Source organism: Bacillus rossius, chromosome 13 (assembly GCF_032445375.1).
Source record: "Bacillus rossius redtenbacheri isolate Brsri chromosome 13, Brsri_v3, whole genome shotgun sequence".
In the NCBI taxonomy this organism is placed as follows: domain Eukaryota; kingdom Metazoa; phylum Arthropoda; class Insecta; order Phasmatodea; family Bacillidae; genus Bacillus; species Bacillus rossius.
The window spans coordinates 30,997,384-31,024,938 of record NC_086340.1 but is presented as its reverse complement, the minus strand read 5'-3'; the positions used below and the strand labels follow the sequence as shown (position 1 = coordinate 31,024,938).

At 35.1% G+C, this 27,555-nt stretch overlaps 1 protein-coding gene across 1 annotated transcript in view; it reads right to left on the bottom strand.

The window, feature by feature from the left end:
* Nucleotides 1-450: 450 nt before the first annotated feature.
* The window catches only part of LOC134538427 (menin), a 41,008-nt gene continuing 13,903 nt past the window's right edge, over nucleotides 451-27,555 (bottom strand). Inside the window, exons 3-5 of the mRNA XM_063379751.1 lie at nucleotides 26,869-27,111; nucleotides 18,251-18,458; nucleotides 451-16,487 (exon numbers count right to left, since the gene is read on the bottom strand). Coding sequence (XP_063235821.1) covers nucleotides 15,776-16,487; nucleotides 18,251-18,458; nucleotides 26,869-27,111 — 1,163 coding nt within the window. The 3' untranslated portion in view covers nucleotides 451-15,775. The remainder of the gene's footprint in view (nucleotides 16,488-18,250; nucleotides 18,459-26,868; nucleotides 27,112-27,555) is intronic.

Here is a 27,555-nt window from a genome sequence, read left to right as displayed (position 1 = left end):
TCATTGTAAAAATTCTCTCTCATAATTTTTTCATAACGTGCCTTAAGTATAACAAGCATCAGTAAACTACAAGAACTGCAAGTTGCAAGCATGAGCAAAATACTTTTTTGTTTCTTCTCACTTTACCAGAGTGAATTAGATACCCTAACTCTACAATACTGTTTTTTGTTGTAAAACATGAATATTAGCTTCATACTATGTAAAATTATATAATATAGTTTGGCATTTAATAGGTTTTTTATTAACACCTCCTCATTAGCTAACTTTGCTTCCTCGAGGTTCTGCATACTAATTTATGTCGGATAAGCGATACACTACTGTAATGATATTAAAGATATTAATTGTTTGAGTTTTAAACAAGTATGCATCAAACACAAACAAATTAAAAATATTAATCAATTTCTCATCAGAAAATGTAAAAAAATGATTGTGTGAATAAAAATAGTTCAATTACTTCTACCTCAAACATTTATTTCTTAAAAGCTTGCAAATAATAACTAATACAACTTTGACATGTACAGTCAAACACTGCGATGAGACAGCTATCTTTGGCAAGAAGTGGATCAAGAACAGAAAAACTTACAGCAGCACTGCATAAAATACTCTGGCATTAAGACACTGTGACTACATAAATAAATCAGAGACAATGCTTTGTCACGCACACATTTGGCAATGAAAAATTTGAGGCCAACATTAGTGTAAGCAGGTGGTAAGTTAGCAACTGCAACATAACCTTAAAACTCCAGCCACTATTTAAATGTTTTATTAAATCATGAAAGTACTCTGGTATGCCACAGGCAAAGCAAGTAGAATATTTAAGCATTTAAATTGTATTGATTGTATTTCAACTAGAGCCGTTACTACCGACAAAAAACTGTAATATTGTAATAGAATATAGTTTAATTTTAAACATATGTATGTGAACTCTTCTAATTACTGTTTACTACCATTCACTGTATTTCCTTTAATTGTAAAACAAGCAACAACAAACTGCCACTAACACCTCCACAGAAAACCAAAATCTCATTTTGAAATGTGTGGTAGGTATATAACTGCTCAAGCAAACATTTCGAAAAAGTAATTAATCACTTCGCCCTTTTTCAAAATGTATTATGAAAATTAGTACTTGCAACATGAATCTCATTTTTTCCTAATACATCTATAAAATTTACAACAATATTGTGGAATCAGACAAACAGCTGTAATAATAAACTTGAATTTCTTCCTCATACAATCAATAAAAGAACATCAGTGGGCAACAAACCAGTAAAATAGTTTTAAAACGAAACAAAAAATTAAGCAGATGTCAAATTGCAGGCACTAACCATTAGTAATATAACAAATTATAATTAGTGTTCTCGTATACTACAGTACATAATTATTTACAGGCATTATTTATTTCTCACACTGACTCAGTAAACAATTAAAACCACCAAATATGAAATTTGATGCATGTCTTATATGCTGCACACTTCCACAAAAATAAAAGTCAGTTACAAATCCATTCATATTCAATAAGTCTACCATGATGGATTATCAAAAGTCAATACAATTTTAAAGGAAAGAGTTCCAAAGAAAAATTAATAAAGTACGATGATATTCAAAACAAGTTTTAATAAGCTAGTCTACCGCAAGGGGAAAAAAAACATTTGTGTTACTTATTAAAAAAAACATATGAGCGAGTTTCTCAGTACTCGCCAGACATGTGCAACATCTAGCCTCGGTAACAGCAAATTAATGTGTTCTCGTGTTGCAAACATACTTATAATGTGAAACTAGGACACGTAATTTACCCAATTGTATACATTAAAAATATAATGCCGAGCATGATGAATATACATATATGCAAATTGTGTTTTCAACTACATTTATTGTTGTAGATCACACGTAGTTTCCCCACCCGCTGCTAGAATTCCTTGCTGGAGCATTTAAGTGAACTACTGAACCAGACCGAAATTTTAAACTATATAATTAAACGGCCCCCAAAAAAAGTGAAAAGACTTGAAAAAATTTTTAACCTGGCTTTGGACCTGATTTTCGACCAGGAATTTTATTGAAAAGCTACCTATTTTGTTAAAATTCACTAAAAAGTTTATAATATAAAGTTTCCCTTCGGATTTGTGAGCTTTAACTAGCGCCATCCGCCACAGATGGCAGCACAATAAAACATTTCCATTCCATGCAACTTCTGATCCATTCACAAAATTACTCCTACCAAATGCCGTATACCGAGAGCTAAGATGCTACACATCAATCAAAAATTCTGATATCACATTGCGTTCATCACAAAATGTTTGAAACCTCCAAATAATTCTGAAAGCGAGCGGGTCCATTGCTAGCGGATCACAGAATGGGCCAAAGCGAAGAATATTGGATTACAGAGCAGCGACCGTAAATACATATAATTTTTTTACTTGGTTTACAATATTTTGCAGCACATGAAGTACATATGCATAAAATAAAGGTTACAAGTTACTTTATTAACTGATAAAAGGACCATGGGTCTCATGAAAGTCCGAGTACACAATATTTCATTTTTAAAATTAATTTAGCCAAAGGTTACATATTTTATTTTAAGAAAAGTGCAGCAATAAGACAACTGTGCTAACACCATTATTTTCAAGGAAAAAAAAATCTCAAAGAACCTCTGGTGGGAAAACATTTACTGGCAAGAGGTTCAGTACAATTCATAGCACATAAAAAAAAGCAAAGAGAGAATTTTATAAATCGCCACTGACCAAGCTTGGCTCTTGATCACACGCCACATGGTATTTTTTTATTTATTTTTTTTACTTTCATTTTTAAATTACATTCTCTTATCCATTAAAGACAACAAATTACCTCTTAACCTACTACAATTTGAGAGCGACTTCATTTTTTTAACCCATACAAAAATACTTTATTTTTGCAGTCACTCGCAAAATCACAGTCTCAAAATGGCCCAAACTTATCATTACACAGCTACTTTACAATGCCACCTAACAGCGGGACGTTGCTTTCTAACACGACTAAATATCAATACAGTACATTTTAAATGTTTGATAACTTCTTTAAGATTTATAACTTTTTTGAGTCCTAAGTCCTTACAGCATACAACAATAAAACAGCTATTCTACAATGCTTGCTAGTCTACGCAAAACACCATACCTTGTAGGACAAAACCAAGAAAAATACTCAACACCGTACTATAAAAACAGCACAGCATTTTACACAGAGGTATATTCACAAACACTGACCTCTAACACAGTAATCTATTTCCACAGATGTAAAATTAATAGGAAACTAAAAATAACTTATGCAAATAGTTGCTGAACCTTTGGAACTACTATAATATACAAGTAAAAAATTAACCTCTTTATTTCCTTTTTAGCCAGCAACCAATCACAGTTGTTAACATTTTCCCAAAGAAAAAAGTGCCAATTCTCACCAAAAAATTCAACACACTCCTTTAACTCGTTTTGAGGAAAATATGACAAAAGCCACACGTTATTGCATAATCCAAACATGCATTGTAGGCGAACCACCAATTTAAAAACACCCTAATCCCAAGTTATTTTTCAAGTGGTGCACTAACTGACAACGTACCCCAATGTAACTATGTACACTGAGACTCAAGAAAGCCATTGTGTAAACCAGTTCGCAACCATGCGCAACATACAAACATGCCAATTCTACAGTTGAATGCTTGATTTAAAAAATCTCTACTATGTACAAGTACATTTCAAATTCTATTTATTTTTATACACTATTTTAAAACTAAAACACAATGTGAACTTGGCAATCAGTTCTCTGCTATACATAATGGTTTCACAATCGTCAAATCACAGAGTAACCAAGTATTGTATCAATAGAAACCATGAATTCGTTTTCGTATTTTTTGTTAAGCTCATCGATACTTGCATCTTTTTTTTTTTATCTATTTATTTAAAAAGCAAGTCACAAGGAAATTATGGAATACCGACATAAATCAGGTGCTCAAAAGCGGAAAAAAAGCTTTTAAAAAGAAGACGAGACTAACAAAGGTTAGACAAATTTATTTCATATTGGGTTTGTGTCATCTAGCGCAGATGAAAAAATAAAGTAAGGAGACAAATAATTTGTTCCAAATCCCTCACTGTTATTAGTATTCATAACACAAAAATTTCTAAAACTTCTCTGCAGCCTTAAAAATTGTTCAACAATCAAATATTACAACTTACTAACAGCTACAAGCCCATTTCCATGCTGCTTGAAAATAATGCACAAACGAGTGAGGAGTGGACACACCTTAATAGACAAAGATACAGACACGATACTACCTCATTTCCTGATAAGATTCACGTAACTATAAATTACCTTTCTCTGCAAAAAAAAAGTTTAAAACACCTGGCTACGGTGAATACAGTACTTCCCAAGCTAGCAGAAGAGATTATGCCAGTGTGAGGAAAAAGGACTAAATTTGTTTTCTTAATACATGCAGAATAAAGCACTAAGCATCTAATTGGCCGCAGAAATAAAAAAACTTTCCATTATTGTTTGTTTGCTATTACAGGTACACTGAAAGCCTAAGCTTCCTCTGGCTTAGCAAGCAACAAAAGTTGGCTGAGACCTGGATGCCTCATCCATCTTCACAGTTGTCACTGATGACGGCTCGCTCTTCACCGTCGAGCGTCGCTAACAGACAGCCCTACGGGTCAAGCTCTTCGAGTGTCACATCAGGACTGACTCGCCCCTGGGTGACGGCACAACATGCTCTCCGTGAGCCTCAGCACCATGTCACTGTCACTCACATGACAAGCGGGTGGGAAGGGAGAGGGACGCAGTAGCCAATGCGGTAAGATATTGCCACACAATGTCAAGTGCGGCAGAAAACTTTTACAACAGAGACAAAGCTGTTTCTTTTGGCACTCTGGCTTGCATTTTGAAATTGTATGTCTGGAAAATTCAACCAGTATAACACCTCCCTAACTAAGGTGGTGAACAAACCAGATCCAGGTTGAAAGCACTCAACTGTTTGAATATTGTCGCTTAGCTAACGAAACAGCCTAAATAACATCTCATTAGCTTTACAGTTAGGCGGCATCGTTCGATAAAGAGGAATGATAAGCACTTTGCAAATGCAAATGTTGGTTGAGCATATACTTTTAAAATGTAACTTACGTGACTTTAAAGAAAAATTTTTAAGCAAGTAATACATTCTGCAGAAAAAGTCAACGGAAGTTGTACGCTTAGCTATAAGCTGAGAAATAGCCTATCCTATTTTTTACCACACCAGTTAAACTCAAAACTCACATGGTTAACCTATAAAGGTACTTCTTACTTCTGTTAAACATTTATGATTCATCCAAATTTTGTTTCACTCAACACAGTAAATTTTATCCAGTTTCAGCTAGTTAAAGAAACAGACACAAAATACCAATATAGAACCTCTATGCTAATTCATAAATAAAAAAAATCCCATTTGGCACAGTCTACGGGCATAGGTAGATTTCGAAGTATCTATTTCTTCTGGAAATATTTTGGAAACTTATATTAAATCTTGGAACATTTTAAGAACTTAATGTAGCCTACATAACATCCAATATGTTCGCCAATATTCATAAAAGATTGATGTAACATTTCTCTTATTTTATGCAGCAAAAATAGTTTGAATGTTTTTAAATTAATGCATCCAGCATTGAATGTCTTAGCAAATTTCACATTATGCCTACTAACATAGTTATGCAGTTATTTTTTTTTATCTTCAAACACTATTTTTCATCCTTTGCACTAATACGTGATCATATAAATTTTTTTGGACAGATGTTTAAAGTAAAATTAAGATCATTATTAATAAATACTGATGAATTTGATACCATCAAAGTTTTAATGTTTTTAATTTCAACCCATTTTTAAGGTAACAGTTTGGTTCATCAAAAATTGTTTCAGCCAAAGGTTTTAGATAAAGTTTAGGCAAATTATAATAAATTATAAGGATTTTATAGTATAACTATTACAAAAAAAGTAGGTAATGATATTGTCTTTCTACCCTTGTTATTTCCACCCCTTGAGGTAATGGTTTGTATTATCAAAAATTGTTTCAGACACAAGTTTTAGGTAAAAATTATAAGATTAATACACAATTTGCAGGAATTCCATGTTTTGCCTACGAAGTGAGTTTTTTTTTTGTCCTCCAACCCATGTATTTTCAACCCCTTGCGGTTATGGTTGGTCATATCAAAAAGAATTCAGACAAAAGATTTTGATATTACTCCAAGTTATAATACGTTCAAACAGATGCAATATTTTCCATATTATGGAAGTTATAGTGTGATTTTTCTGTTTTTAAAAAAAAAAAACAGTTCATTTTCATTTCATTTTCCCCATTTCTACCCCTTTGGTTGAATATTACCCATTAACAAACTCGACCGAGATTTACCACTATTAGATTTTATATATCAGTTTGGAAGTGATTTTGTGAAAAATTGCGGCAGTTATCGTGTCCACAAAATTGTGATATATTAACTTTTGACTTGATGGTTTTGGGGTCTATGGACCATGAAAAGAAAAACTATATAAAATTTTTACAAAAGTCGCACCATGGAAACGTCTACCTAAAAAAAAGTACCTACTTACAAGAAGTAAACAAAACTTTAAAATGTGCAATCATACACAAAAGTAAATTTTGTAAGATATTAAAGGAGACGGCCTAAAATTAAATTTTCCAGCAAACAATATGAAATTTCAGCAACACAACATCCCAAAAATATATAATTTATTTTGTCACAAGCACATTCCTGAATGTATATCCATACACTGTCAATGTTATTAGCACTTATAAACACAATTAGAACTCACCTAGTATGGCATCGGTTACAACATGAGAACCCTGTTGGTTAAGTTAGAGGTGTAAGTTGAAAAGTTGAGACCAGCTTTAAATTTAAGAAATATTTTATGTTTACATAACCATGAAAAATTTAATTTCTAACATTGACCACTTTGTCTTCAATCATATAAAAACACACGTGACAAATAAAAATTTTAAATTATGCAATGAACCTCTACTTTGTAAACAGTAAAAAAAAAAATTATTTTCCTAATAAAAATTAAGTTACAGCAACATTCCAGTTTCAAAAAAAAAATTACTGACTTACTGCAATCCAAAAACAAACACATGTCAGTGTTTTTCCTAAGTTTACAAGAAATTATGAATCATTCCTCAGTAGAAACAGGAAAGAACCAAGCAAAATAAATTAAATACTGTACAGTGAAATTATACAAATCTTAATTAATACTTTAGTTTCAACTTGATGAAAAAAAGTATATCATAGTCGTTATAAACATTTGAAACAAACGGTGATACTGTTCTCCAAATATAACAATTTAATTAGTTTGAGAATACTATAGTTTATATTACTTGTTTTAAACATAAACTTTATGATGCTAGATTTAAAAACTGTGAGGATACACAACATGATTGTATTTTGGCCTAATTCTAACATTATTTAATGATGCAAGTCAACTCGAATTTCATTTACAGTAGACTTCCGATAATTCTACATGTTTGGGACTTTGCAGGTACCATATTACCGAAAATGACGGATCATCGGGTGGTACCTCCCTATATTGCTAAAGATGTTGTTTAGCAGCAAATATTGCTTTATCAGAAACATAGGACATAACATTGCAACACAAATGTAGGCCAAAACTAAATTTTAATTGTACTTATGTGCGTACTGTAAAAGCATTTTTGGCTTAGCTAAAAATTATAGGTGTCTTGCTGGTGCCAGACATCAGACATTCCAGAATGTTAAATTCCAGGCTATCAGAAGTTTGCTGTATGACTGTACAGTTCCTGTGTTTAACAAGTACTTACTAAAAATAAAAATAAAACACATACACATAATCCTACAGAAATGTGTTCGCACTGACACAAATACATTTTTAATAAACCTTAGGAAACCATCCCCGCCCATAACTTACAAATTTTAACTTAGGCTGCGGTTTACACCCAGTTTGGGGCCTACTTTCTCTCTCTGTGTAAATTTCTCACATCCTACCCAAATTTGGAAATAAGTTTCCAGTATTTGGTACTGAAACTGGAATAATGATTTATTTTCGGCAAACATTTTTATCCGTTCTAAGTGGTAAGTATCAGTCAAAAAGTTGCTGCAAGACAGTACTTCCTGTAGGGCACACGACCAAGTTCAAGACAAGGTTTAGTATTACGTCACACAGAACGTCTAGGACACAAAAAGAGTGGAAGCTGATAAGTGTGTAATGTGAATCACTTGAATACAGACTCAATGCTCATAGCCCTTACATTTAACTGGGTTGAAAACAAAAACTCTAATTTGGCTTCTTTGAAATCTTTTCAAAGCTGAACATTTTTACACGAAAAACTAAAAACAGTTCATAAAGACAATCAACTTTAAAAAGAGCCCAATACTACCTATCTTTCACCAGAAAATATTACCACTCCTCATGGGTACATTAAGTTTCTCAAACATACAATACACACAATTCTCTAATGGAAAAAGATTTGTCACCCTTACGATTCTTATAAAGTTATGCATTCAGAATAAGAACTACATAATTATATTATTTAGTAAAGATATAATCTAATAGAATAGATTAGTAAACTACTAAATGTACTTTTGTCAGAGTTAAACAGAAAAAAAAATATTTTATAGCCCTCTGTGGCTTCAATTATATTGATATGATAGCATGGAAATGATGAGAATGGATCCTTCCTCACAATTTAAAAAGCAAAATTTACTAGAACTAATGCTTTGTAAAATTGGTGACTGCTTAATTAAGATTTCATTAATTTTTTTTTCTTTTCAGATTAGATTTTTTTTTATTCTTTTCTTTTTTCTTCCTCCAAGGTTTTGAGAACTAATAATCTTGCTGATTTTTCAGTTTCAATCTTTGGGAGTGGAGAAATATATTGTAAGTATATTTTTTCAATTATATTTAAAGTGATTTTAAACAAAAGAACTCTTAAGTATTCAACACTAAATTTAAATTTCATACATTTTAATAATATTAGTGTTTTCAAAAGATGACCTGTATTGAAATCAAAAATTACATACCCAAATTGTAGTATATCAAATTTAAAAAACAAACACAGTCCAAATTATGACAAAATAGGAACAGACTTCATTATCAGAATGTAACAACTGAATACCGGTAAGGTCCCAAAATTTAACTTAGAGGAAGAGTGTACACAAGTCATAGGCTAACTTTTAGTAGATCATTACACATTCTACTTCTTCCAAACACCTTTATCAACTGCAATAACCTTAACTTTCAATTTTAAACTAACCAACTTTCATGCAAAAATGCAGAAGTTATAATGTGTTCCATAATAATTATGTATTAGCTTCTAGCTTGCAAATAAAAGAAAAGAAAAAAAATTCACCAAGCATACATTTCTAAGACATTACAACACATAACTCTAACAGATTACAGACAACTATTCCATATTAACTGTATGCAATGTTTACCATTAAAAATTATCAGACAGCCCATTTAGCAAAAATATTCTCTCACTAACTGTATGCTAGGTTTTCCTAATCTGTTTAAAAATTTCTTAATCAGACTACCTTCAAGATAAAAATAAAAAATACACACACAACGATATTCCATCGTAGCATGCATTTAATAATACACTGCAACATTTAAAATAAATTTCCAACTGCAATATTACATAAAAATAGTTATCTTTCCATAGCTTATACACTTAAAATAACTGTCAAATCCAGCACAAATATTTTATACTCCAACTCACCCATCACACGTTTCTTCTAAATATAAAGCGATATATCATAGATCTAACTTGGGGGAAAAAAAGCTTATTTCAAATGCAACAATAACAAGGTTACTAAGTCGATGAGTCTGTGAAACCCGTATTCGGTTTTAAACACATACCTTAAAATTATCTGTAGTATGTTAAACAGTGCACAAAAAATGTTTGCCCTAAAAACAATCTTGAACCGAAATAGGTTTTAAATAAAAGTATGGCGAAACTAAAAAATTTTCATTAAAAATACTTACTTTCTCAAAACCAAAGCTGACTTTCCTTACTATCAACTAACAAAATAAAATACTAATGCTGATTTTAAAAAGGAGTCTAAATCATGTACAACATATCAAGACAAATAGACACAGGAAAACCCTACATTATAATGCAAAATAACACAGCACTTCAGGCAAGTTTTGCAGAAAATTAAGAAAAATAACAATATGACTTCACATACTGTGACAGAAACTCCATGGAAATACATATTTGTATTTTAACATAGTTTAACATTAATATATAAATAAAATTAAAATATAAAATGCTTCAATTGTTTATAATTTTCACCAATACAGTAAAATCTCATTAATTAAAAACGCTTGGGACCAAACTTTGTAACTTCGGATTACATAATTTTGAATTATCTACGTACACACATACAATTTATGCATGATTTTAAGTTTGGACATGATCTTTAAGTTCTCTAAAAATTTATCTATGTTATAATGACAGCATCATAATTTTTTTTTTTTACTTGATGCGATTTATTGACAAACTATCCTGTCCAGCCATTCATGGTGTTTCCCAAAGACTGAAGGCTTTATTATTACAGACCCGTGACAGTTGAAAACAGTAAAAAGTAAAAAATGAACACAGAGTTTATATAAAGTTCCAATTCATTTGTAATTAACAAATTAACATATGAACTTTTAAAGTAAGTTCGTATGAATGGCGAGCTGTAGAGGTTGACAAGGCATAACATATGACTACAGCAACGGGAATAAAATTGGCTCACAATGTCTGCAACCCCTGTTAGTGAAATACACAGTTATTCTTGAAAAAAAGAAAGCATAGATTATGCATACTTGTTAAATGGGGCATAATTACTAACTAGCACATGCATTTTTCCCAAAGATCAAATCGCAGAGAATGCAATGACGCAGCGGGAATTCTGGGAAGTCAATTTAGGCCCGCTTGCTGTCAGGCAAGTAAAATCTAAGCAAGAACTTTGGAAGCTAATCAAATGGAGAAATACTTTGCCTCAATGATTAGGTACTTATGCTAGCTGACTGCAAGAAAATGTCTATAAAATTATTTGAAATAATAGTTGAATGAGCTATTAAACGACTAAGTGGAAGTTTATTAAATGCCAGAAATTTAAAACTGAAAAGCAAAATAATAATCCATACTAAAATGCAAATATGATTAAAATATTACTACTCTGTTGCACCAAAATTGTAAATGAACTCGATTCCTGTTTTCTGAAAATGTGCTACTTAATTATAACAAACTAATACATTCATAACCTTGACGGAGTGAGGTTGGTATTTGTCTTTTCTTTCTCCTTCACACATAACATTCCTGACAAGTACGGACGAGTTTCCGGTGAGTTGAGATGAAACCGAAATAACACAGTAAGGCTTTTCAATACACCACATAACACCTAAATGCTTATAATCCATTGAACTGGTCAACGTTATATCAAAACATTACTCAAATCATTTAAAAAAATCTTTTTTGATGTATTAAATTCTAAGAATGCCATTTACTTATCATGAAATTATATTAAAAAGTATAGACCAAATGGCTAGGAAAAATAATTTTACTTAGTATGATCTTGAATCTCTTATCAACTCATTTTTACATTACTGATAATGCACTTTTCAAACACATAGATTTTTGCCAATTTATTTTTATTATTCTGTATAATTCTGTACTACGCATGCTGATGAGAAATTATTTTATCGTTAAATTGCATTGTATCACAGTCAAAATTAAAAATTTTTTTGGAGAAATATACAAGAAAAATTGAAGTGTCATATTCTTTGAACAGCTGTAAAGGCATGAGAAAGGAATGTCTCCCACCAGCCCAATCTCAAACCAACAAAACCCCTCTTAACATAAAATCATTGTAAGAGACAGGTGCCCATGCAGCTGTCATCTACACGGATAAGGGACCACATTTTAACCAGTAGTAAAATAAACTGCAGGTTAAGTTCTATTTTTTTAGTACCAACTAAATGTCTGAAAACTTACATTACCAAGTACCATGAAAAATACTCCTTTATGGATCTGCAAGTGAAGAGGCGATTCTGGTGAGTAAAGGACAGTGTAATAAGATAATGCAAAACTGCACTCAAGGCAAGCGTGAAGCAGAAATAAGTAAGTGATGTAACTTAAGCCATTAGGCATTCAAACGTCATTACCGCGTACATAACATAAGCAACGCGTCTCTTAATATGATGCGACGCCAAACTTTTTGACTGTGAGTTTACGAAAAAGACTTTATGGTGCGGAAATCCCAATTCAAGTAAATAGCACTTTAAAATTATTTCAATCAGTGAATTTATTTTATATTTGGTAAATTTATTCTGATGCCACTTTCATCAGTAGGGTGACATACACAGCCTCTATTGAAACACCAAGCTGCAGGTAGAGAAAATGTTGTTTTTTAAAACTGCAGTACAAAAGAAGTCCTTCATAAAGGAAACAACGTGGTTGCCATGAGAGAGTGAAGAGGGGGGAAAAGGGGTGCCTTCGCCAGCAGCCACAGTGAAGCAAAGAGGACGGAACCCTGGTCTAATTCCAGTTGCGTTCTCTCCTTCACCCCACATTCCAAGTGTTATCCTCTCATTCGTCACACCTATGCAGAAGCTCAGGAAACTCCGGACTGAAGGGGCATTACTGACACAGTTCACATGCCGAGCCTGAATTTTTCCAACTAAGCTGTTCCATACCAAGGTACAAGTTTGCACTTCAATTTTCAACGGTTTGGTAAGATTCTTCGCCTTATATTCAAGTGATTACGGTATGTCATAAGTTTTTATCTCGTTCAGTATGGAAAATTTGCTTTCGCTAAGGTAGGGAGTTAGTGTGGACCTCAGGAACCTATGATAAACCAAAACTCGGATATCAGGGATCGAATAAGAAAATAGTCTTGGTTTTCAGTTGGCACAGTGGTATCATTTTTCAAGGTGATATCTTACCAGCTTCTCTTCTATGTAAATTCTTTCATGTCACCTCATAATTTGCTTAACCAGTAAATTGTATCACCGACGTTAATTTCATTAAGGCTTTCGATAACAATTAAATTATTATCTAGGTCCTGAAAGAAATGTTTCAACAGTCTTTGCTGGGAATGGCACTTTAGGTCAGTTCAGATAAAACTGACCTCAGTTAATGGAAGCTCAGTTTTAAACGAGAAACTAATGTAATACTTGTACAGTTGTGGTCATTCTTCAAAATGTGTAAAATTCTGAAACCTCAAATGTTTAACAGACTACTTAGTTGCAGCCAATCAGTTTGACTTTAGGCATTACATATAATTTTACACTGTCTTAATAAGGACAAATTATCAATGATACACTACAATTAATTTCCTTAACCAAAAACTAGTTGAATACAACATGACATATCGAGGTTTCTTCCTCTCCCCTTTAACATCACTAATTAATTATTATAAAAATGTTAATATTATTACAAGATTCCTGTTGTGTTAAATTAGAAGTGGGTTTTGTAGCAAAGAAAAGCACAAGTTATTTCTAAAGAAAGTGATCAAAACAAATTCCTTTAAAACAATTCATGCAAGTAGTTCAAAATTATATAATTCAAAATTAAAATTTTAAGTCCCGAGAAATTTTAGCTAACAAGATCCCACTGTAATTACCTCTGGATAAACAAGTTTAAAATTAATATATCACATTTGTAAGTATCAGTATAGTCATACAGTATTGCATTTCAAAATAAAGTCATTAAAAAAAGGTTAATAATAAAGCTATCATACATTAAGCTAAGTTAATCAAATTCTATTTTTTTTTAATCTAAGACATAAATTAACTAAAACACACTCCACAATAGTGATGGGCTAGGTCTAGTGTTATACCGACAACTAATCTGACTGAAGGTACTCTCAATCATCGATACTTTTTTCAATATGTATATATATTTTCCAATATATATATTATTTTCATGATGCATTTTTTTTCCCCCCGAAACGATAAAATACTTATGGTTGGCTAACGAAAAAAAACTTTTATTTATGACCAATTAGATCAAAAAATATCATCATTGATTTAAAAAGCCTCATTGACAATATACGAGTTTCATCACAAGTAGCCAGAGCAACAGCTTGTGTCGAACAGGATCTGTTTGCATATTGGTAAATCTGAGCTGCAAAAAGAAGACCCTTAACAATTTGTAATATTTTTTCTAATTGTTTAACATAAAATTATTTGAAATTATATTTTCTTATTCAAATTTATTTAATTTCTGAGATTCTCAAAAGAGAAAGACAGCATACACAGTGCACTGTAGTCGATCAGTCAGGAAGTCCGGTGTTAAACTAGCTCCTCTTGAGATCAATAGAGTACTAGAGCAACAGAATAATCAATTACCAAGTTTATTTGATGAGGTGTTACATGTAGAAGAAACTATTAAAATTGCCACAATCAAATAAATGTCCCGACTGCCACGTTAAAAAGACTTAAATGCTACCAGTTAACACAATACAAGTGAAGAAAAGCATAAAAATTTTGAAACTTTATTCCAAAATTATTACATCACACATTCAATATCACCTTGTATTTGATATCTTGCATTTGAAATTGTCTTTTACTTAAAATATATTTTGAATTTAAGGTGGTTCCTGTAGTCTAGCACAAAATATTTTTTTAAATCTGAATCAGTTTTAAATTTCAATTTTTTCAGTCTTATTCACAACAAAATAAATTGGTGGGAACAAAGACAGTTTGATCCATCAATCACAAATCCTACATTTTTGTTGCAAATACTAATCAATCTATTATAAAAGAAAACCTTTCCTAAAAGTTACAGTAAAAACAAACCAAAAACATGTCACAAGTAATCATAGTATGTAGTATGATTACATGTACAAAACTTGCCTATTTACTTACTCTTTCATAACTATAATTTAAAGACCAATGCTTGGCAACAGTCAAACTTAAAATTTAATGAATGATAGTTTTTAACAAAAACATAACAATGCAAATGACTTTAGTCAGCCCTAAAATTTAATACTGTTAAAACTCCTTAACGCTACAAGAAACTTGTAGTCATAATATCATAATGTACAAAGCTATAGTACAACTTCACTAATAATTCTTCTCTCAAACAACAAACAACACATTACTTAAGATGAACAAATATAGTTAAAAAGCAACACTGCCACCATATAACACTTCTCACATCATCCAACAGACACAATGGACAATCAGTACGCAGTACAATAGGTATATCAATATGTAATTGCATTTTTGAAAAACCACTCAAAACATTCAAGTAAGCTATGCTTCACTCAAATACATAAAGATTTTATCATCTTTCTCAAAGATAACAAAATATATATATATAGAACAAACATTCTTTGTTACATATATAGTGAATAAATTTCTCTTTATTTTTATACAATGGGATGAAGAAGAAAAGAATTAAAATTTGTACTCGTTTAGTATATATCTAATTTTCTCAACTAGTAAAACAATATCACGATATGAGAAAAACTTGTTTATAGAACTGTTTTCGTGAACTCCAAGAAAAGCGAGGCAAAATGAGCAGCATGGAAAGAAAAATTAAAATAACATCGGTCAGAAACACTTAAGAAATCAATTAAAATGCACACAACATAAACACACAATTTAAAAACATATATAAATTACAGATTTGATTTTATTATAAAAACTTGAGTTGCTATACAGAGAAGGATAGTAAAATATAAAAAGAAAAGCGTCATTTGCCTCGATTCCCTGTAGAAGCCACGAGCACGTGGATGGGGGGCGTCTACTCACGCCGGGAGCGCTTCGGCCTGGGACCCAGCTCGGGCCCGTCGGGGACGCCCGGCCGCTGCTTCTTGCCCACGTGGACCTGCGACTGTGCCGTCAGCTGCAGCGACATGGCCCCGACGTTCAGCTTCTCCGCCAGCAGCAGCTGTCGCAGGCCCTTCATCTTGTGGCTGCGGAGCGTGACCTGCAGGCGGGGGGTCGGCGTCTCGTCCGGCTGCTTGGAGGTCCCCGGGGAGCCCGGCCGGGGCCCCTGCGAGTCGTTGCCCACGAAGGGCTCCCCGTCGCCCTGCAGCAGGAAGTCGGGGTTGAGGATCTTCTCGGAGCAGGCGGCGGCGAGGGCGGCCAGGCTCGGGCGCAGGTCCCGCCCGTCGTCCTGGGGCTCCGCCTCGCGGTAGTTGTTGTTGAGGAAGCGCTCCGCGGCGGCGCCCTCCTCGATGGCCACCCGGGCCCGCACCTCCGCCTCGAACTTGGAGATGGAGCTGACGAGCGGCCGTGCCCAGCCGATGTGCAGCACGGGCGTGGCGCTGCCCTCCTCCCACCGGCAGATGCCGTCGTAGAACCTCAGCAGGTACGCGAAGCACTCGGGGTCCTTCAGGATGGAGTGGGCGCTGTGACCGGAGCTCACCGCCTTCATCACCTGCGGGATCAACTCGCTGCTGATCTCCAGGAACTCCTTGTAGATCTCCTCGTCGTCCCGGGAGTAGTTGTACCTGCACACATCACCACCGCACAGGACACTTACAAACAAGGTTCTGCAATAAGAGTGTTCTTGATAATATTTCCCGCATGCTTTAGTGTTAAAAAATTCTGAGACCAAAATCATGCTGTATCAGTGATTTTGCAGGACTTTTAATGGGAATGTAAAACCAAATTAATATAAAGTACAATTGTATTTAAAACAATTTTTAATAAGTTGCTCTACAGCTAGAAATTTACACATGAGCACTGATCTTTTTCAAAAAACCATTATGGATCTGTACCCGCAAAAAAGGAAACACTATACTAAAATTAAAACAGTAACAATATATTCTGAGCGAACTAAAACCTCTGGCAGCACAGTACTGCGTACTTCGCGGCCAATGTCAACAGCCGGAATCCACTTGAAAAAATCTGAATGTGAGCAGCTCAATTGGTGCCGGATTACAGGATGTGCAAAAGCAAAGCATGCTGGATAAGGAGGCCCGCTTACCCGGGCACACATACGGTCTGCAGAGGTTCAGAAAAATCCACGCAATTTCCAAACTACTCAAGAAATCCGAGTAGAGTCTGTTTAAGAAAAGCATTTAAGAATTCACCAAGAGCCGTTAAGTACATTATTTTCCGGATTAAGTTTTCAAACTGTATTTTAAAAATAGTTCAAATAGCTAAACGCAGTGTTTTCAGAGTAATTTTTAGGCATAAAACAACAGGAACAAATTCTTGAAAGCACTCATGGGACTTGCATTAATCCTTTGTCTTCAATTCTTCACTATATAATGTTATGGTCAAACACTAAATTTCATAGTTGAGCTATGCATGAGGAGAAGACTGTGCATCAGTTCAGAGCCTTGCGCTTAAGAGGAGATACCTCGCTGGAAGCACCATAGAGCATCGCACTTATAATTCTGCCTCACCATAACAGATCGCTAACTAGGCAGGCCCCGTAAGGTCCTTTCACAGTACTTTACAATGAAATTCCACTGTACTGGGCTTATTGTAATGGATTCCAGCTAATCTGAACATTTTTCAATTTATTTATGAAGTCATTCTTGTCAATAATTGTGCAAAATTAAATGTTGTAAAAGCATTTACCCAACTGACACCACATTAAGAGAGAAAGTTTTATTTTTCAATGCCCTCTCTACAGAAAGAAAACAGTAAGAATGCAAACTAGCTGGAATACCCAATAACATGGGACATTATAATATGGTGAATTGCGTATAAAACTGAAACAGCACTGAAAATCATGTCAATATACCATATAACATTGAATGCAAGTTAGTACAACATAAAAAACAAAAAGAGTAACTAAAATAAAATAAATCAGCATTTTTAATCAAAACTTAAAAAACAAAAACCTAATCTTTTAATATATTTAATTCAATGAACATAATTATTTATTAAGCACAAAGTTTGTACTAATATGTAATTATGTACTAAATAGTTTGCAAAAAAAAAATTTTATTTTATCATATTGCAACTGTTTGGTAAACCACTGTCTCATTTTTACATTACAACATTGGTACATTATTCAATAACAAAATTTCTTGCAGATTTATTTTTATTGCTCAGATAATTTTTTTTTCCTAGATCAGATAATTACAATTTTTTTTATTGCAACGGCATACTTTATCAGTCAAAATCACACTGTTTTGATTAAATAAATAGCATGAAATTTTAATGTCATATTTGTATAATAATATGCCATCTTCGATAGTAAATAAACCCATAAGATCTGGAGTGTAATTCTAACAGGAAAGGAGCAAGCACTCACTGGCGGATGACGTCCCCCGCGTTGGCCCAGCTCTCGAAGGCCTCCTTGTACATCTTGTGCTTGAAGTGGTACATGCCCTGGTTGGTGTAGGGGTAGACGTGCTGGTTGTTGTAGTGCACGCGTGCAGACTGGATGGCCTCCCTCAGCAGAGCCGCGCACGGCACACGGCCGGGCGTCGGGTGGCCCTCCTCCAGCTCGCTCAGGTTCCCTGGGGAACAATTACACATGGTTGGTAGTGTCGGGCGGAGTGAAACTCCTTGCTCATTAGGTACGTGCAGGGATAAAGTATTAGCGTTTTTTTTTTACTGAACAAAAGATAATAATTGAGAATAGTAAAGAATGTGGGCATGATCTCAAATGAAAAATAACTGAGGAGTAGACAAACACAAGCGGCGTTACAAGAATTCCGTGGCATTATTGCTGCGTCATTAACACCTCTCCACTGCCATCTCTCCTTCCGGCCATTAAAAATAGCATATAGCATCATACGCTAGGTACCTTCCCCCCCCCCCCCCTTCTTTGCTGTCTTCCCTTTTTACCGCTAGTGCATGCGTTGGAGCGGCGTCGCCACTGACGCACTATCGTCCTCCACCGGTTCCTCCACCACATACCTAAATATTCCCCTCGTGCGATTGGAGTTTTCGTAATGCTTGAAAATTGTAGCCCTTTCAGCAAAATAGTTTCACTTCAAAAATTAAGGAGATTTTAGGACCGGTTTACTTCATCACCTTCACCACTATCAAGACTATCAAGACAAAACTATTTGTAATATCTACAGAAAAGACAATATGGTAAAATGTAATAAAACTGAAATAACAGTAACACCCAAAAGCATGTCAATGCACCATTAAATACCTAAATGCAAAAAGCATCAAAATCCAACAGAAACCATGAAATTAATCATCATTTTAGAAAAACTTAATTTAAATCAAAAAAATTTAAATTTTAATATATAAAGTTCAATGAACTTAATTTTGTCAGCATGAAATTTGTACTAAACAGAATGGAAAAAATTAATGTACCTTTTTTTTGAGCTTGTACCTCATCAGTTACTAATTTTTAAATTTCTGGCAACATCTCTATACTTTTTCAAACACACAATTACTTATAGATTTATTTTTATTCTATATATTTCTGCCCATTTACCAATTATTTTATTGTATAAGTGCACCTTATATTAGTCAAAATGACACTATTTTGGTGTAATTAGTATTAAGATATATTTAAGTATATTATTTGTTGGAAAACACACTACCTTCATGAATAAAATTTGTTTATAAAATTAATAACAATAAAATTTTCTGTTTAAAAAAAAAAATTGCCTTCAAAATAAAATCATAAAATCTTGTCCCTAATAATATCAAAAAAATTCCTTAAGAAAATAATTTAGTGAACAAAAAAATATTTTTTTGTTGGTTCAATACTAAAGAAATAAGTCCCTATTGTCCCGAATTATCTCTGGAACACATAACTAAACCAAGCATAGTGTCTATATTAAATTTGTAACCCTAGCATTTAATTTCATCATTAATTACAATTACTTCACAAGTTCAAAGTGAAGTTTAGTTTAAAGGTGAGCTACAAAATACGAAAAACAAACCGAAATGTTTTTTATGTATAAACTCAAATCACATGACCCGAAATTTACCAATTTTACTGCACATGTGCAAAGCGTTGTTTGCCACCAAGTCATAAACAAAAGAACACTAAAATACCCGCATTTATCCATTACTTACATACTACACTAGAACCTCGATAATCCGAGCTGGATGGGACCGGGGCCAACTCAGATTATCAGAACCTCGGATTATTGGAAATACGAATAAAAACACGCAAAATCGATTTCTAATACATATATCGAAGTTTTAATAAAAAGAAAATACAAACATATTAAAAGGCAGAATAGAAATAAATACATAATTATAGTTTTTTAAAATAATATATTATTGTTTATTGTTTTTTTAATGCTCCTCGCTTCTCAGCTGCTCGTGTGCTCCACTTCTTAAAAAACATTACGTCATTTGGTGTGACGTCATCTTGCTGCTCCACGTATTCGAGTGCCTTTTCTAAGCATAGAAACCCATCTGCATGGCTAATTTTTTTGTTGGTTTTTCTTCCTCTTGTTCGTCTTTTTCTGTGTCCTCATCCAGGTTGTTGACCATTTCAATAATTTTTTTATCTGTCAATTCTTCAATTTCATCACTGTCTAACCACTTCTTAACCTCTTCAGCACTGGATTCCATTTCGCAGCCAGGGATTGCCACCATTAAATTCAATAGTCATATTATCACAGTCATCTTCAAATGTTTCTTCTTCTTCTTCTTCACTTTGTGAAACTCTTGGTTTTATAAGTTTTGACCTGGACTTCTGTATAGTTTCCTGTTTAATTTCTGACCACGCATCAACTAACCAATAGATAACGTCTTTTATATTAACTGTTTTTAGCATATCTACTAATGAAATTTCTTCTTCTTGCAAAATAAATGTCAGAAGCATGTGTCTGTACTTTTCCTTTATTGTCGCAATGACGCCTTGGTCCATAGGTTGAATGAGGCTAGTCACATTTGGGGGCAGGAAAACAGTTTCAATTTCATCACTTGACAGCTCTTCTACGTTTGGATGGGATGGAGCTTTGTCAATAACCAACAGTGCTTTTCTCGGTAATTGTCGTTCTTTTAAAAAAGTTTCTACTGAAGGAACAAATTCCTCGAAGAACCAATTTTTAAAAATGGTCGTATTCATCCACAAGTTCTTTTGATTTTTGTATGCGACGGGTAGTGCGTTCATATTTACATTTTTAAAAGCTCTAGGTTTTTTTGACTTTCCTATCACCAAGGAACGAAGCTTATGTGTCCCAGAGGCATTGGAACATGGCAGAACAGTAATTCGTTTCCTGCTCTTTTTATGCCCAGGAGCGGAAATTTCATCTTTGGATGCTAGACTCTTGTCAGGTAGCATTTTAAAATTCAACCCAGTCTCGTCACAGTTATATAATTGATCATGTGTGTAGCCCCCTTCTTCGATCATGCTTTGAAATTTTTGAACGTAGTTTTCAGCACCAGCAGCATCAGCTGAAAGCTTTTCTCCCGTGATATGCAATTGCTGCACAACGTATCTTTTTTCCATTTATCCAGCCATCCTTTACTGGCATTAAAATTGATTTCACCTTCTTGTAATTTATTACGAAAATACTGCGCTTTTTCTTGTAATATAGGCCCAGAAAGAGGGACTCCTTTTTGCCGCTGTGCTAAAAACCATGAAAACAAAGCTTCACTTGTTTTTTCGTACTCACTTTTTTTCATGCGAGATCTGGATGTTGTAGCCTGAGAAAGATTTTTTTGAGTATGCCATAACTCCAATTTCTGTCTGTTGCGCCTCCAGTCACCCACGGTAACAGCACTCACTCCTAACTCACGCGCAATCGTTTTTAGCGGCTCACCTTTATCAACCCGCGTTAGCGCTTCTAATTTATCACTTAATGATATTTCAGTATGTTTTCTTTTTCTCATACTGGTTCGTAATAGAACTGGGACGTAACTACATAGATGTGCTCACGGCGAAGAACTTATTAGGAACTAAAAATTGCCCTCTGGAGGGAACGCGGGGAAGTGACGGGGCGGAGGGTCTAGGCCGACGGAGGAAAGGGTTTCCCCCCAATGTTCTAAAAATAGATTCTTGCGACTTCTGACAGGGGTGGGCCGCTACCTGCTATGTACAGTCACTTACCCAACTCACCCCATTGGGCCTTCCTCCTCAACGTAGCCCTGGCCGTCCCTACGTGTATATGTGTTTGCAAAATTCGTATTTTTTTCTTTCTCATAACCCCCGAAACTGACTCGGATTATTGGGAACTCGGATTATCGGAGCTCGAATTATCAAGACCCTACTGTATTAGTCTTTACTAAGAGTTTTTAAGGATTCTTAATGAAATTTAAGGGCCCTTATTTAATTAAACACAAATTACAGACTTTTTAAGGATTTTGGGATGCATACAAAACTGTTACAAAAAATTTTTAAAGTTTTAATTTATAATTAAATTTTGAAAAAAAATTGAATGTCACACTAAAATCTCAGGAAATAGTATATATTTAGAACTCCAACCTTTACACCTAATGATTTTGTTTGTTTTTTATATTGTTACGAATGCAGACAGGAGCGCGACGCATGCCATGTTCGGAGCTGGCTGGCGGCCCTGCACAGCCACTGACGTCACGCCTCGGCCACTGACATAAGGCATGTCACGCGTGCCTGGCCGGATTACAAGGCCCCTCTTCCGCTCCCCTTGCACCGTCCCGCCTCAGGCCATTGTCAATGACCCTTTTAGCGGCCTGGGAATTCTGCGGGTTTCCCGAGGCTGCCGCCCGGAGTGGCGAAAATAAACACAGCCTTTCTCGACTTTTCAGGCATCGGGTCGGCCCAAGGTGACGTGACACTTCCACAACACGGTTCCAAAAAGTCTGCCAAGAGTATAAAAGCAGCGACACCAGCCTCCACGAGAGTTCCGAGCGAAGAGCGGAGCAGCAGAGAGAGTCTCCCCCTCGTGGAGTGATACTGGTGATACCCGTGCAATCAGCAAGAAGTGAAGAGGGCAAGTGGCCCTGGCTGAGCGAACCGGACCTATCAGGAGGCGATACCTGCGAGTGAAGGCCTGGCGAGCCAGTCAGGTGCGACGAGCGATAGTTGGGGACTGTACTGTGGCGCGGTGTGGGTGAGTGTGCGAAGGAAGCGGACAGAGGCGGACAGAGGCGGACAGAAGAGCGATCCACTGTCGATTCAAGCTCCAGTGGGAAGTGTTAATGTTTCAATGACCAGTGTAAGACTAATTGTTGTGGACAGAGATCGTGAGTGCATTAATTAAATTTATGGTGTAGACATTAGTAATAAATAAAACTGAACCAATTAATTGGCTTATACCTTATGAACCCAGTTTTCTCCCCACATTATACTCGTAACAATATATTTAAGTCAATTGTTGGATGATTTTGTTAAATCAATTCCTAAATTGTGATGCTGCAGAGTATTATTATGACTTGATGTTTACAGTACAACAGTATGTCAGCTGATTATGTAGGTTCAAGGTCATGGTCAACTTCTGTACTTGCATTTTACTGTCTAGAATATTTTTAACAGTTTTTGATATTTAGTTATTTTATTTCTAAAAGCCATTTAACTATGATTTTACTGGTTTTCACATTGTTGGGTTACTCATATGTTTTAGTATTTTATTTCACTTAAATATTTTTATAACATTTTTCTGCATATGTATGCACATGCAAGTTTTTATTATGTTTCTAGAACATTGGGTGTTATTTTGGTAAAAGGAAGAAATACAGGTGCGTGACACTGTGGCACCGAGTTTCCAGATGGATTATCAGTTGCTGATATGTTCTGACATTTTCTGTATATATTATTATGATTGGAAAGCAACTTGTGCATTTCCCACAGAGTGTATCATTTTACGAGAGAGAGAGACAAAAGGAAGGGGGGGAAAATGTAATTCTACGAGACATGCATGGACTTACGGAAGTGAAGTGAGTTGTGATTGGTTGCTTTCTGATAGCTGTGGTGTGATATGTTAGTGAGAATACGTGGCTGCCTCTTCCCTGCATGTCTATAGCAAGTTGCGTAATCTCATCAATCATCAATCAGCAGTAGCATACACTCAGTAGCTAACGAAATCTTTTGCAGAATGCATTACGAGAGATTTTAATGTCCGTGGTCTTGAGTCCAGCCACCATGTAACTTTCTTTCTGTTTAATATTTTGAATTTTCTCAACCACCGGCATCTGCTTTAAGAGCTCATGACACAACCTTGGTGTGCCTCTGCTGTCACGAGCGATTAGCCAATCGTCTGTGCTAATGTGTGAAGAAGCATCATAAAACTGTGTGTATTTAAATTTTGGATTTTTTTTTGAGTGAAGAATAAAACACAAAAAAAGTTTAGAAATTCTTTAGTTTTCAATCAGCACCTTAACCTAGAAATTAACTAACTTTTACATTTCCTAAGCATCTTTCCGAGACAGCGCCCAACTGCACATCAATTGTTTCAAGGATTTTTTCGGAGTTGTCAATTTCGGACTGCCTTGCATGGCCAGTATGAAATGTAATAAAAACCATACACTATTAATGTTATGAATACACGAAACACTCATGACACATTGGTACAAAAAACATGCTTACAGTAACACATGTGCAAACGAAACCAGCATTAAATTATAATTATGGACTACTTGGAAACCAAATTCCTGTTGCTTCTATGCATAAGGCATGACTGGCTGTATTGGGAAGTAAATACATTATTGCAGCCCACACAGGATTACACATATCCTTCTAAAATAATCTCTGGAAGGATGGAAGGGGGAGGTCCGATCCTTCGCCCTAGCTACATCTCTGCTACGAGCTAAGGGGCGAGCTCCAAAATTTCACCAGCTATGTGTCCATCAAAGCCAACCTTCAACATCATCATCAGCAGGAAGCGCAAGATTGTGGCCAGAAATGTGGCCAAAACAGAGGGCCGGTCTATTGAACGTGTGGTCGTTCGGTCTTGCCAGCTATATTCCCAACAAGGACAGCACGCACTTGCCTAGCTAGAGGTTTCAACAGAAGAGCCATCTAGCGAGATCACATTAACTCAGCAGGGTTGAAGCACTGGAGGCCTGGTAGAGCCGCAGCAGACCTCCTTTAGCAGAATAATTCAGACAATACGATGCTGATGATTGCATGGGTTTTTAATAAATAATTCCACATCCAAAGGCCAAGCAAGTTTGCTCCCTTTCCCACACGTCTCATTCGGGAAGTGGTTTTAACTACCTGTATCCAACCGTACATAAGCATTCCGTCAATCTATGTCACGCCAAGTTTAAAGATGACACTCGGCTCAAAAGCCCAATCACTTTGGTGAGATTTCCTCAATCATAACCAGATATACTTAAGATATTTATTTTTATTTCAACAACATGCTTTGGTTTATAAAATTTCGCGTAACTTTTGTAAATGGACTATTAGCTTTTATTTGTAGTCATAAATAGCATGAATAGTAAATTTTCAGTCCAAGAGTCTACCTGACTTTGATGTACTGTTAACATTGAAAAGTTTGATATTAATTGAGCAATATAAAAGTAGCCATTGAAGCATTAATTCATTACTTTCATGCTAACGGTCTTTATCAAGGAGTTTTTAAAGTCTTAGTGAAATTTAAGGATTTTTAAGGGCTATTATTCAATTGAAGACAAATTAAGAAATTCTTAAGGATGTTTAGGAGGCGTACAAACCCTGACTGAAAGTCATAACCATGACCAAATTGTCTTTTAAACAACTGAATGCTCCCATTCATTTAAAGAATTTTTCTTCCAACGTGTCTAAGAATTTTTTAATTTGATATTTTATTCGTCATATTTAACATCACCAGTACCTTATTCTATTTTTAAGGCATATCTAATGAAAAAGATAAAAATTTAAAACTTAAAAACATGCGACTTAAAAATTTGTTCGTTTAAATATTTCATGCACTTCAAATAGTTTGTGAATGCCTTTCAATATAAATGCACAATTTTTATTTAATACAATCTTAGAACAGCACTGACACAATATTTTAAATATCTTAGTTCAAATTCAATAAACATCTGACTGAGTGAAATGGCCTTAAACAAAATAATGAAAAGGTATTTAATCAGGGAAAATCTGGACCATAGCCATGCCGGATTAGTGATTATGCCAGATTATTGAACGCTGATGTGGCAATGGATACCAAACAAAATTAATGTACATTACAGTGGTATTCAATACTAGGATTATAAGCAAGTACAGAAAGCAAAAAAAAAAAATGCAGTTGAGAGTATTGGTCTTCTTAAAATCATAACGGCAATAAACCCATGAAATATGAAATGTAACCAACTAGCAAACTGGAAAAACTGTATTGAAATGAAAAATGACAGTAAAGATTAACTCTGAGCTAACTAATAATGCTAATAATTCAACCTGGAAGACTGAATCCACATACAAAACTCTGATTGCAAGCAGCTTGATTGGCAGCGGACTTCACAGAGCGTGTTGAACCATGGAATGCCGGATTGAAGACCTTTTACCGTACTTCTGTACATTCCCGAGGCATGCAGCGAGATGTTGGGGACAAGGGGCAGCTCCTAAGCGGGGCCAGCCGGGCGACCACCCAGGGCCCAGCGTCTAGCGGAGCCACACAACTGCATTTTTTTTTTCCTTTTCGGTTTACTTTTTAAGTAGAACATTATGGACAGCAATGGTAAAAGCAGAAATAAAAAATGTTATTAGCAAATTTATTTAAAGTACTTGTCAATACATTTTGATTTCAATTGAGTTTCAATGATTTCACATTAGAAGTGATTTTACTGGAATTTGGTCGTTAGAATTTATAACATCAACCCAACTGTAATTTGATAGGAAAAGGATGTTGAACATTTTTAAGCTAAATTATCATCATCGTTGAAATTTAAGTTTCAGGTGGGTTTTGAAAGATCTTATTTTTTTCGAATTTTTACTAGGGAAGGTCCATGAACCCACACGCCCTTTATCTCTGGGGATTATTCCAATTCTCCTCCCCCCCCCCCCTTTGCCATCCACAGTATGTTCACAAGAGGACTTACCCAGGGCCATGGGGTAGCGCGCCAGGTGGCCGAGGTCGTACATGAGCCACAGCAGCTCGTGCTGCAGTAGCGCCACCTGTGCCGCCTCCACGTTCTGGCCGAGGGTGGGGTTGATGCTGGACACCAGGGCCGCCACCTCCATCCGCCGGTCGCACACCACGGGCTGGCCGTTCACGTACAGCCACGAGCGCGAGCCGACGCCCGAGGCCACCGGCTGGCCGCGCTTGTCCTCGTTGCCCTTCCCTGCATGTCATGTTCCACATTCGGCACAACCTTCATCCATCATTAAGACTAACACCTCAATCCGTATTTTTACACACAATAGGAAACTCTATTTTTACCATAAATTTCTTACAGTAACATATAAAACTACTGTCTTCAATGCCATAAATAAAGATCTGGGTGACCACACAAATCTGTAGTAAAATTACCCTGATTTTTCCTTGGCCAAAACTTTAAATTTCCCTGCCTAATTGTTCTAAATAATTTACCTATTTACAATTTTATGAAAGACTGAAAAAAAAAAGTTAAAAAAACAGTAAGAATACTCATAATACATTAATTTTGTACAAAAAAAAACTAACAGGATATCTTTGCGTAATTCATTTTTATAGTGTGAATGACTACGTACTAAGACCTATCTGAAAAAACAAATGGTTTTACAGTCTGGTGATAGCAGACTGGAGC